This window comes from Tinamus guttatus, unplaced genomic scaffold, assembly GCF_059628265.1.
Source record: "Tinamus guttatus ecotype Peru unplaced genomic scaffold, ASM5962826v1 Tinamus_guttatus_pri_ptg000408l, whole genome shotgun sequence".
Lineage (NCBI taxonomy): Eukaryota > Metazoa > Chordata > Aves > Tinamiformes > Tinamidae > Tinamus > Tinamus guttatus.
In genome coordinates this window covers 1,524,871-1,538,072 of record NW_028288942.1, presented here as the reverse complement: position 1 = coordinate 1,538,072, position 13,202 = coordinate 1,524,871, and the positions used below count along the sequence as shown (strand labels likewise).

Below are 13,202 nucleotides of genomic sequence, written 5' to 3'. Positions count from 1 at the left end.
ATGTTATTTTGCTTGACTCCAATCACTTGATGAAAAGGAATTTAAGGTAATATATAGACAATCATCTGTATCATGCAATTTTTCACTGAGGGTGAACAAGATTGTTTGCAATTCTCAACATCCCAGGTATATTCTTATTTGAATATATTACACTCTAATTTTAGAATTGCCTCTAAAGTTGAAATTGGGTTCCACATAACATCCTTTTTTTTTTTTTTTTTAAGGAGTTCTGAACTGTGCTGGAGCAATCTTTTTCATCACCAAAAGATCCTGATGATCTCTTACCACAGGTGCCTGTCAAAATCAAGGAAGCAGCAGAAGCACACTATACCCAAAATTATGCATATGCAAGCAACATACAAAGCAGTTTAGTCTAATGGATTGTCCTGAGCTTGAAATGGACAGAGTCATGATATTAGACTGGCTGTTTATTTTTGGCCAGATTTCAGCCTAATACCATTACTGGATGATATGTCATTGGTTCTACTTCCTCCAAGGACCATTTCACACAGAATGTCTTGTGCCCGAGAGGAAAACAAAACAAAACAAAACAAAACACCACTTCACAGGCCTCATGACAGCAGCATTATCATGGTTGCTTCTTTCCCATCCAGTCCCACAGATCCCTGTGGCATGCTTCCTCTCCGTGATTAGGCTTACCTCTTCTCTTGTTACCACTGGTTCCAACAGTACCAGCAAAGAGCCCAAGCAAGCAGAGGATATTAGCTCCAGGCTCAACTCTACACCCTGTGGCATCTCACCTCCAAGAATGGTACAACTTGTTGGAGAAGTGGAACCATGTTACAGTTGGCTAGTCACAACTTCCGCCCATACTGCACATGTAGTCCAAATGGCTCTCTGTGATAACAGCTTGAGCTAAGCCCTAAATGGAGTTTCTAACCATGTTCTTAAAAACAAAAATTGTCCCTCCACCTTCAGTCTGTAGCACTAAGTTTGAGAAGAAGAGGCTCTTAGTAAGCACTCACTGTGACAAATGATTAAACTTCCTAGATTTATCACCTTTTGGCAGATATCAAATACTGACACAGAGATAAAATAAGCAATGGGCTGCCTAAGAGGTGGAGAAAATATAACTCACCTTGGCAGGCCCGTTCATCATCAGCAGGCTGGTAGCCAGCCTTGCAGGTGCATCGTCCAATGGCCACCATCCACTCGCCTTCGCCATTGCAGTGTAGCCGAACACCTGAAGACCCAGTTGTGCTTGCCTCTTCAGCATTTGCTACACATGTCCCTAGTGACTCAACCAGGGAGGTCCTCTCCCCTCCAGCAAATGTTTCAGGGAAGGAGGCAAATCCTTTCACTACAGCTGGGCATTTGTAGAAGAAGACCTGAACTGCCACAAGGGACATGCAGGCTCCTGAGTCCTGAAAGGCCAGGTAGAAGCCACGCTGGGTAAGTGGCCCAAAGCTACGGACTTTAACATTCATCTTTACCACCTTCCCAGTGCTGTCTACCTGGGAAAAGCTTTCATCAGCTGCAATAGTATCCACCTTGGTCCAGGGGCCCTCATGCCACTCTGGCGAGTCCTGAGATGCTATATCGGCCTCTGCTTGGTGGTAGTAGAGCGTGAAAGTCTCCTTGCAGGACGAGGCCACAGTACGCATGCTGGCACAGTCTCTCACTGAGAAACGGAGGCGGACATGTACTCGGTGGGCCCCATGTCGTTCAATGAAGTGAGTACGTAACCAGTTATTCTGACCTGGTTCAGCCACATTACAGACTTGAAAAGTTCGGATCAGGCGTTTCTTGTCATCCAGGACACTTACCTCATCCCACTATAATGGATATATGGAAGAAGAGGGAAAAAAAAAAAAAAGAAGAATTAGTAAAAATTGTGATAGGGATTTCCATACCTATTACAGGACTTGAACCCACTGATCGTATGTGCAATACAGTGGTCTAGACAAGACCAAGTATGATGTTGTAAAGAAAGACACTTAAAGGATGAAAGGAGGGACTGTTTCCATGCAAACCCATCATACGGCATTGAGGATCTTTATGTCAGAAGTTTACATCTTCCCCCCTCCCTCCATCCTTATTATCTCCAGAGGCAAGATGTACAAGACAAACAAATCGGGCAGAAATGAGAGACTGCTCTGGACAAAATATTACAGCAGAAGTCCCTCCTACCCTGGTCTACTACAGTTAGGCTGTTTTGGGGAACGCCGGAGATCTCATAAGCACTTTTGAGGGAAGCAGGGGAGGAGAAGGGTAAGAGAAGAAACAGTATCCTATCCTACAAACTCCTCTCTTAAAAATCTGTTTTTGCACAAAGTGTTCAGGTTGTTCAAATGAACAGAAAACATAAAACAAGCCTCATGGGCTCCAATCTCCTTTTTTCTGATTGCCTACACACTTGTTAACAGAGGTTGGGGCAAGAAGACATGAGAAATGCTTACCCCATCAGGAGGGTGGGTGGTCCAACCAATCTCTGAGGTTTCTCCAGTGGTATCCAGAAGTATTTCTGTTTATGTTAAAAAATAATTAAATAAAAAGAGTATTTTGTGCTTTTCCAAGTCATGGTAAAATTTTATCTGTCCCTCACAGAACTCTCTGGAGAAAACAAAACAAAGCAAAGTAAAACAAAACAACCACTTCTGTAGATAGCTTCCACAAACTCAGAATACATATTCATGTGTTGAGATCAAGCATAACAGACTATACCCATACACACAACTTCAGCAGGGCCAAGAGAAGGGCTTTGGCACTGGCACATCATCATGCTGTGCCATAACTACCAAGCTGCTTGGCATTATTTGGCCACACAAACCTTCTTTCAGGAAGTGTGTAGGCACAGTCACAGCATGGGCCAGATTTATCATAATGAGAACCACTCTCTTTTCGCAAAGGGTGGGGCAGAAGTTATATGGATATGTGTTAGACTATGCCATTCCCCATACGGCCTCACTTGACCATTTTATTTACTAGTGTAAATGTAAGGCCCGGAACACCTTTGTTTCTGGCTTGGTAGCCAAATGTCTCTGTGAATTTAGGATGATGATCCAGCTGATATTGTGGGGTATGTGCTTCACTCTGGGTCTGGGTATTAGGCTGCAAGCCTGTGTTCTAGTTCCAAACATACCAGAAACTAGTTATCAAACAGCCTTTTGCATACTGCTTGGGGGAAGAGAACCTCACAGGTCAACCTTATTCCTGCAACTAGTCTGCAATCCCCTTGTAAGTGAATCTGCCACTGGAGATAAGTACCAGACTGACTGCTCCTGGGGATGATTCTCTATTCATTACAAAGCAATACCGAACACATTGCGACATTGAAAACTATACATATAGTACTCTCAGTAGGGAACATCGGCTCTGAGACCACCCTGGAAGGTACTCGTATGCTACCACGTGAATGTTTATGTGTATTTTATAGGGGGGATATAGGGAAAAAAACTCAGTAATGTATGTATTTGCATATTCTTATATATATTGTACATAAGAATTTTTGTTTGTTTGTTTGCTTGCTTCTTTTAATTTTCCCTTTTCTATCCTGTGGACTTGTGTACAAATAAACAAATAAATAAATAAGGAAAGAAAATGGAAATGGAAGACGAAAAAAAATCTTGCTGTTCTCCTTAAAGATGTGATTGTCCCATCTTTTATACAGACATACTACATTAATAATTACTATTTTCATATTGCTGGATTACTGATTCCAATATACTGATAAGCACTCCTTGGAATTCAATCACCATTAAGTAGCAAAAAGAACAGGTCAGTCTCATCCTTAAACAGAGATGATCAAGGGATTAAGTTTATCTAGACCTCAGACTTCCCCAAAGTCCCAGAATTGATGTTTGGCATATTCCTACAGATCATAAATTTCTTAAGCTTTTCTGAGGAAAAGTTGCAGCAAGTTGCCACAGTTACCAGCTTCAGCAGAAATAAAGTTATCTGGGCTGGCTTGCTGGAACTGGAAAGATGCACTGCTTACTGCTGAAGCAAACACCTTTACAGAATTACCTAGCAGACTTGAGGAATACTGACCAGGTCTGCACTTGAGGATAACCTGACTCACAGGGCTCCTCTTGAGAAACAGAATGATTAGGAAAGGTCTATGAACCTTCTTGAGATATGATCCTTCCTCAAGCTATCCCTGCAGCAGAGGGACTTTGTAATCTCCCGTGCACATTGATGTTGGAACTACACAGTCAGGTGTAGGGAGGGGAAGTCTCTCACATCAGTATTTTGCCATTGGTTTCTCAAACTTTGCTATATTGGAATAATACACAAAGTTATTTATCAACAAACAAGGAATACTTTCACAATCAGGTCTGAGTCATTCCCTTCATGAGCTATGTAACTATCCCATAGAAGTCCTAGAAGAAAATACCAAGTATCAGGACAGGGAAAGAAAGGTAGAAGGTGAGAGAGAAAAAAGGAGAGAGAAAATAAAGACAACTTGTCCAGCAGCCTGAGCTCTGCCACTGCTGGCAGGGAGCTTATTCTCCTGACAGCTTCTCCAGTGAGCCAGGTAATCTTTATCAAGCTGATAAATATTCCACAGGGGAAGAGATACAGGTGGCCTGAAGCAGACTGGATTCCCCATCCAATTGTGAATTTTTAAAAAAACAGGAAGCATTAGAACAAAAAGTACACATGATTATTGTGTGCATATCTCTCATTTGTAGGCACACAGTCAAAAGCCCCTGATTATTTTCTTCTCCCTCTGCTGCTGGCTATATCTCTTGCATCATGCCCTAGTCATCCTTGTAAAACCAACAAGCCAGAGACTGTTCTCTATTGCTGAGGAAAACTGGCACTCTATAGTTGATGTTCAAACGGCTGAAGTTCCCTGACCGTACAAAACTGAATGGCTGCATTCAAACAATCTCTCAGGAATGGTCTTTGGTTCATTCTAACTTTTGACATATACTTAGGCATTGTTTAGGAAAATACTAGTTGGAATGGATCCCAAAGATTTGTGCAGAGGATAATTAATAATAACACTATGGAAGACCACATGCCCCTGTTGAGGTGTAAACCTTCACTCTGACAGTTTATTGGCACTGATGGAACAGTCTATATCGCCAGTACATTGGGCCAGACTATTCTAAATTCTGCTAGTCTTTAGTGTAGAGAGCAATGGTCTCTTCAGATGAATTTATAATGAACTATACTCTTTCAGTCTTGTTCAGAGTCAAGGATATGGACTCAGGACTAAGGCTGTCCATGATACAGCTAGACACAAGCAGGTAGCCTCAGAGACTCAGCCAAGCAATACTGCACCCTGTCCCTGAGGAATAATCAAGATATATGAGATATATAGAAGTTTTAAATAGATAAGATGAAGACTGCTATTTTAGTTCAAAACAAACACACAAAACACAGCTGATGAGAAATTCTCCCCTATTTTTTCTTCCTAAATTCTTCTATAAGATCTCACACAGCAGTGAGTCAAATGGACTACTTGCACTCTACCTCAAAACATATTCAAAACTGACTACAATCTCATTTCACAATGAGCCTGTTCTTTCAAACCAAAAGTCATCCTTCTTTGTTAATACAAGGTCCAGCAGGCAAATCTGAATTTACTGAGTTGCTGAATCTAGGTGCCTGACAGAAGCAAGGTTGCTGCTGCTGCTCCATATGCTAAAGTGCAACCAGTAGAGAGGCTGAGTGTATATTCACAACAGGCATATACACGAACACACGTTAACAACACACATGAACACATACAGTCAGCCACATGAATCATCATGGACAGAAACACTCACCAGTCATGCAAATACGAAGAGTACCAATAGCCTCAATACATGTCCCTCTCTGGCTGATCAGGATGAAGGATACCTCCAATAACTGGTATTAGACTCTCAGCCTACCCAGTAGCTGGATCTTGGGTTGTTTTGCTTCCAGATGTGGAAAGATACACATATACAAATGATGCAGTCAACTTTCAGACGTTGCTGTCTACTCAGGAATTTGCCTAGACTTCCTCGTCCCCTCAGTAGCTGATCCATCCAAGTAAGAGAGACACATGCATGCAAACAGGTCTCTCAGCTGACCCTCGGGATACACAATTTCTCAATTAGGTGACTTGAACCTCCTGATGCCTAAAACAGTCAGCTCTCAGACCCTTCTGGTCTCTACCTAGCTTCCCAAGACACTAATGCTGCTCACCAGTCTTCCAGTCTGACTTGATATTCACTAGCAATCACACACTATGTACTCTCACTAGGTCCAGTTGCTGGCACCACAAACACATGAACCCCTATGACTTGCAGTCTGACTCCAGCAGCAGGCACTCAGACCTCCATGCACCCACACACATACACAGCCTTTTCCAGAGGGCTGGCAAATGGCTAGGAAAGGAAGTTTAATAAGGTAGGACAGACAAGGCATTGTCGGACAAGCATCCTGACCTGGTTACAGGCAATTGGCCCGTTTTATCCACTTATTCCTCTATTTGCCCTCTATCCCTTGTTCCTCCACAAATCATCTTGATCTCTCCCTTTCCCTGTCTATGGTTTGTCCTCTAAACAACTTGTATTAAGCTTTGTACAATCCCCATATGATCTTCCTTGGATCCCGTAAAGCTCTGTAAACCTGTTGGTAGCACCCCACTCGGGCTGAAAGGTGCTCCAGAGAGCTTTTCCTATTGACTTGTGTTTATGAGTTTCATACCCAGAAAATTGGACTGATCACTGTCCTGTGATATCCCTAGGAGAATGCAGGTCAGGGTGCTAATTTCTCTGATTCAGTTATTCCATTTCCCACACCTGTCATTGGTTCTCTGTGCTCCTTTGAGTGCATGGAGACAAGCATTTTATCATAAAACCTACCAAATATAATTATATAAATGTGGGCCATCCCTTGGAGACAGAATACAGAGAAATCGTTGGGAAGCTTTAAACACACTAAATAGCAGCATGGTGAAATAAATAATAGCAATGGCTAGTGACATATAAAATTTTAACAAGTATTTTATTTTTCAAGAATGAGTGAATTAAGCAAGTAAAAAACAAGCTAAAGTAGCTGTGCATAGTTCAAAATACCCATTTGTTCATGCTTACTCTGTATAAAGATCTCTAATTATATAATGAAAATGTCTTTTTATAGTTCATATATGACCTAACATGACGAAACAAGCTGGAGTTATAAAGTATGCCTCCTTATGCAAGAGAACATATACAAACCTAAGCCACATGAGACAAAGGAATTGTGCTTAAAAAGAATGATAAATCTTTTTTTAAATATTGATAAGTCATTCCTGCTGTGATTGTTCTTGCATGAGTTCTGTACTCCCATGCAATTGACAAGAAAGCATTTTCAAAGCAATGGGACATGTATTTAGCAAGTTCCATGAGGTATAATTTCTAACTACTTGCTATGTCAGAGCAAAATGCTGACACTATCAGAACATCAAATTTGTCATCAGCATGGAGAAATTATCACACTCCAGTCAGGAGTTATGTACCATCTGTCAAATACAGTAATGTCAGCCAACTGGTGAGGATTTGGAATGTTGCAGTTATTTGCAATGTAGCAGAGCTTTTAACATGTTTTTTAGCTCTGCTTTTAGCCGAGCTTTAGAGCAATGTAGCAGAGTTAAGGTAGGAAAAATCAGGAAATAACAAAAATAAATGCTTAGTTTCAACTTTGCATATATAATCTAATTAAATGATTGCATACAACTTTCCTAGTAATAGGATATATTTTCTTTAACTCTTTAAGGGCTTCTTTCTGTAAAACCTCGCTATTGAGTCTAGAACTTACCCTTCTGTGCAACTGTACTTCTGTCAAACTGGTTGCTTCTAAAGGCTGTACGACGTGAATTTTATTAATGCTTTTCTGCTTATGTTTTGCCTTTAAAAAGACTAAAATGTGTTTGTTTCTGCCCTGGTTCTACTGAAGCATATAGCTCGAGATATTGCATATAATAAGAATGCAAAATCCAAAAGAGCTCTTCCTTTTCTCTGAAGCTTTAATTAGCTTTGAATATAAACAGTTTTAGCAGCATCCCAACTAGCCCTCTATAGCCTTCCAAGCAGTGATAGCTATCCTGCAGCTCTTGAACAGTTTCGTTATTGAATTATGACATAATACCTGTGAACAGTGTATGAACTTGCGAACAGTTATGTCCTAGCACAGGAACTAGCAAGTAAACCTATTATGGGAGAAAGCATATCAAGTGTAGCTGCTGAGATGGACATCTGGGATAACCTGGTCTCAGCTCCCCTTCCCAACAATCTGTCCATGCAGCTTAATCCCATCCATCTCCTGTTTACTCCTGGAGTTTCTTCTGCCCAGAGCAGAAGCATGTGGCAAAGATTTTGGCATGCAGGACAGCAACAGGAAAGAAGCAGGCAGAAAATGACAGAAAAAAAGAATGCTAGGACTTTAATAACTCCTGTGTATCACAAGCAAAGGAAGTAAAAAGTTTTTTGCTTTTTTCTTCTGCCAAGAAAAGTAATATACATTTTCAATGTTACTTGTATGTAACAAAACAAAAGGCAATGGCATGTCTGAGACTGAGGATTACCTTGACAGAAAAAGGAAAAAAAAAAAAAGCCCACAGTTTTCCTACAGTTCAATGCCAAGCCAAGCCAACTCCAGCAATCAATATATTATTTTCTATCACCCAAGATGATCAACCAAGTAACAGGAGACATAGGGGAAAAAATAAAACTGAGCAACCTCACAGCTTTTTCTGTGCATAATATCTTTTCCACATAGCTATTTTAATTTGAAAAGGTGCTACTGAAGCAGCCGAATTATCCTTTCACCATGTCTTGAACCTCCTGAAGATACTTAAATAGGCTGAACTATTTTAATACCTAATACCTATTCAGCCATTCTGCGGGTTGGATAGTTTTATAAAATAACTTGTAGGCACTAAGACCTGCAAAACACATCATTACTTCAGGATATATTTAATTAGCTCAGCAAAACGAACTCAGTTTGTGTCTGCAATTGTAAACACCTATAAGTCAGTCAAGCAAAATCAATATTCCACAGAATTCAAAAGTGTGCCTCAGTAAGAGGTATGTCATCAGCAAGTTATGACTTGTCTTCAGCTATTTTGCCTGTAGTCTTCAGGCTTTCTTAAATTTTATGCTTCCCTTTCTTTTACACCGAGTAAGGTTAGCTTAGCAGAAATCTTTAATGATAAACTGTAAAAGTAGTAACATGCACCCTTAGCTACTTACAGAAATTTAAATTCTGTGCCTTTCCTTCTGTGTTTTACAAAAAAAAAAAAAAATCCAGCACGTAGCTCAAAAATAATACCTCCCTCCACAAAAAAATCTAAAACCATAACAAGTCATAAACTTGAGCAACGCAGTTTTAGTGAGAAGTATTGTGAAATACTGATTCCTTCTATAAAATCAAAATAACAAGATTACAAATGTACCCTTTTCCTAAAACAGTTTTACTTGATTCTTCCCATTCAGGTTTTTCTCCAGCCTAAAAATCGTACCTGGAAAATTTTGGACAACATGTTCATTCCTAGTGAAATCAGCATGCAAATACTAGATCTGTATCAAATCAGTTCAGTCTAATGATTCTTTTATACATAAAAAAATCCCCCTAAGTGCCCTAGGGTTTACTTTAAACTGCCTACAAGAACTTCCTTACTTCTGAGTCATGAAGAGGTTTAATCTCCCCCTGCATCCTGTAAAAAGAGCAAAGGTGCCCTCAACTCACCTATAAAGCATTCCACATAGGAAGTATTTTCTGTCTTGATAATGAATCAAAATGTGCCTTGCAGATTTTGGCTATTTTCCCTCACTGTGCCTCTCTTCATTTCTTAGCCATTTACAAGAGGGTTTTATTAGCACTTTTTCTACTAGTTTTGCCACTAATGGAAAAATTTTAAAATAAAAATAAAAATCTTCAGTTTGAGAGAAAAAATCATTTACATTCATATTGTTCAAATCAAACCCTAATGTCTGAAAAACACTTGCAAGAAAAATTATCCTGATTTTTCCCATTGAGTCAACCCTTTTTAGTCAGAGACGAAATACATCATAGGCATCTCCCAGAAAACAGAGATGAAACTTGATATTCCTTATATGTTTTTTCAATGTAATTCTAAAACATGAAGTTTCAGCTTCCATTGAACAGTATCAAGAATCAGCAAAAAATATATTGGCTAATTGGTCTGTTGGCTTAGTCTGCAGCAAAGCCAAACTTTTCACTAAATTCTCAGCAGACTTCTTTCCTTCTCCTAATGTACATTTTTTCCTTGCCTTCTGACCAAAACAACAACAAAAAAGCATATCTAAAATTCAAATCAGATTATATTACTATCATAGCACCCTGCACTACTTGCATGCCAGGACCTGACCCCTCAATCCAATTCAGCAGCTTACAGGCACTTGTACTTTTCGATTTGTAGACAGAATTTCACTTTGCCGTTCTAATCCAAGCAACACAAGCATGTGATCTAGTTGTATCATGCAGCATTCTTTAAATTCTTTAATCTCTACAAACTTAAAGGAGTGATCGCTAAATTCTGAAAATGTCAGTTTCTACAGGAATTGAGTTATTTTGTAGTTGGAGAGCACAGATATTTTCCTTCCTTTCTCTTATCTCAGTTTCTCCATCAGTTATACTGAGGCATAAAAAAACTATTTCCAATATTTTGTAAAATCATTTAAAACACTGCAGTATGTAGAGCTGCAGAAATTTAACAATTTCTATTACAATCCTGCATGACATATCCCCAGTGAAACAACATAAACTAAAAGGCGGAAAGAAAAAAAAATGTATGTATGTGTGTGTATATATATATATATATATAAAAAACACTTGCCAAGGGTCTACAATGGTATTGACTTTCAGCAGTTTCCATGAACTCATGAAGCCTATAGCCTGAACACTCTGCAAGAAACCTCCACAATAAATCCTGAATGACAAGGCCTGGCGACACAGCTTCAGATCACAGTGCAAAGACATACTTCCTTCCTCTTCTTGGGACTTTTATTACCATTTCAGAGGAAACACATAATAAATACATAACAAATCTCCTTCCACTGATTATCTTCTCTCCAAACTTCCCTCTCCCCAACTCTATTCACTTCCTATTAAGATAAGATGTTTAATCGTGGTCTTTCCTCTGAATCATTGAAAATAAACAGATAAATAGAAAGGTATTTTTTCTTCCCAATATCTATGCTCTTTTTCTTGAGATCTCCCCACTCCCACTGCTCTTCTTTCCCTGCCTCCAGGTCTTTTCTTCTCTGACTCCCTCCGATTCCTCCCCCATCTTCCTCTCCTTTTTTAGAGACTCACGTATGAGCATTCATCACAAAGCAGTGCAGTTCAGTGAGCACATATGGCTGCAAGCATATTTCTTGGAACAAACAAGAGCTGTTTACAATACCTCTAGCATTCTCTGATTCTCTCCCCTACCTTCCTTCTCACCATTCCTGCAATCACCCTCTGTCCTAGCACCTATGCTCCCTTCCCCCCCTCTCTTCTTGGCTTTTCTTTTTCTCTGCCCTGCCATATTTTCTCTACTCTGGCTTCATTATTCTCTCCCTCCTTGCCTCTTCTGACTCAGCACAAACTACCTCTTTTGTTCATGAAAAGCATTCCCTTCATATCTATTATATGGGACAATTGGCTCAGATGGCATAGGCAAAAATTTCCGAATTCAGCCAACTGGACGTGTAGAACAGCATAAACCTTCAGAGACTGTTTCACAAACAAAAATGGTACAAGAACAGAAACACAGGTATTGAACACATACAAAGCACAAAGAACCTTATTGTCAGAAGCAAAAGATTTAATCTCCAAGACTCTCTTATTCCTAAGGCAGCAAATATAAATGTTCATTTATGGGACAAGTTCTTCATATCAGGGGCTGTCTGTCCCACTTGAAACAATACTTTCCATATCACACGAGACAGTGAGCTACCATTAAACAGAAAGACATTTCTTGAAGCTCATCTAGACTTGGTTAAGCATACTAGGGAATACATAAGATATTTGGAAAGATATCTCTACATAAGATATTTGGAAAGTTGATACATTATATAAAATCTGCTCTTACCTTCCAGAGAGGTGACTAGATGAAAGAGGCAGACCATCCACAGGCAACCCATTCCTGCCACTCTCCTTGCACTGATGGCACCATTAGAATCCATCAAGATTATCTGTGGATTCCACCATCTCCCAAAAAACACATCCCACTCGTTTCCAATGTTCACAGGCTACTTGGGGTGTTCCAATCCCTTCCTAAGTCAAAGTAGAGATCTTCACACACAGAAGTTCTGGTTAAGACAAAAAGTGGAAACAGAAATCAGTCACAATAATACAGATTTGGCCCTTTATATACAGGTGCCCCATCTTTTACAAATTCTGAGCTACATGCGATGAGAGAGTAGCACAGACACACTATGAGTCATATTAATGCTTTCTTACATGCCCCCAACTCAGCAGTCAGTACTGGCATTGTTTTGTACAGTACCAATAAACACAGAGACGACTATGGCATCAATGGCAGTGGGGTTGCCCAGGCCAGTGTTTAACTCACAGTATATGCTATATTGTTACTGAATGGCTTAAGTCTTGACCTTTGCCTTAAGTCTTTGACAAAGTTCTTTGGCCCATTCGAAATCCCTTATAGGCTTTCCAAATTCTGTCTCTTATAATTGTACTTTGCCTGTTCAGGACTCTTCAGTGCAGTCTCCATGGCAAAAGAGTTCATGGCATTTACGGCAATGCACATCTGTACTGTTGACATTTTTCACCCTAGAAATAACCGCAGATGTAGGCATTCATCCCTGCAAAACCGCCATTCATCCCTGACAGTATGACACTTTCAAAGATGGACATCATTATTTCCTTAAATATGCCTGCAGATGAGGGAACAAATTATAGATGAGCATTTTTCAAGGGAATCTGTATCCCAGCCAGGAAAACAATTCAAGAATAAATTTATTAACTTAAGCACAAAAACAAAAGAAAACAAACAAACAAAAAACAACACCCTGTTAAGAAGCTGACATCAAAGCTTCACAGTCTTTAGAGAACCATGGAGCCAAGTCTTGTACCGAATTGCATTAACCCAGCACAATAATTTTATTAAACAATGTATTTTGGGGTCCATCCACCCAGTACTCACCCTGACACAGAAATATTATGGTAGTATGCATGTTATATGAAAAACAGTATGTTTTGTTTCTTTAGGTGACCTTTGCGCAGAGCATTATAAATGCTTCACTGATACC

General features: G+C 39.7%; 1 protein-coding gene across 1 annotated transcript in view; it reads right to left on the bottom strand.

The window, feature by feature from the left end:
• LOC104578686 (ephrin type-B receptor 5) overlaps positions 1 to 12,228 on the bottom strand; it is a 53,337-nt gene extending 41,109 nt beyond the window's left edge. Inside the window, exons 1-3 of the mRNA XM_010226248.2 lie at positions 12,023 to 12,228; positions 2,421 to 2,485; positions 1,100 to 1,796 (exon numbers count right to left, since the gene is read on the bottom strand). Coding sequence (XP_010224550.2) covers positions 1,100 to 1,796; positions 2,421 to 2,485; positions 12,023 to 12,116 — 856 coding nt within the window. The 5' untranslated portion in view covers positions 12,117 to 12,228. The remainder of the gene's footprint in view (positions 1 to 1,099; positions 1,797 to 2,420; positions 2,486 to 12,022) is intronic.
• Between the last annotated feature and the right edge of the window lie 974 nt (positions 12,229 to 13,202).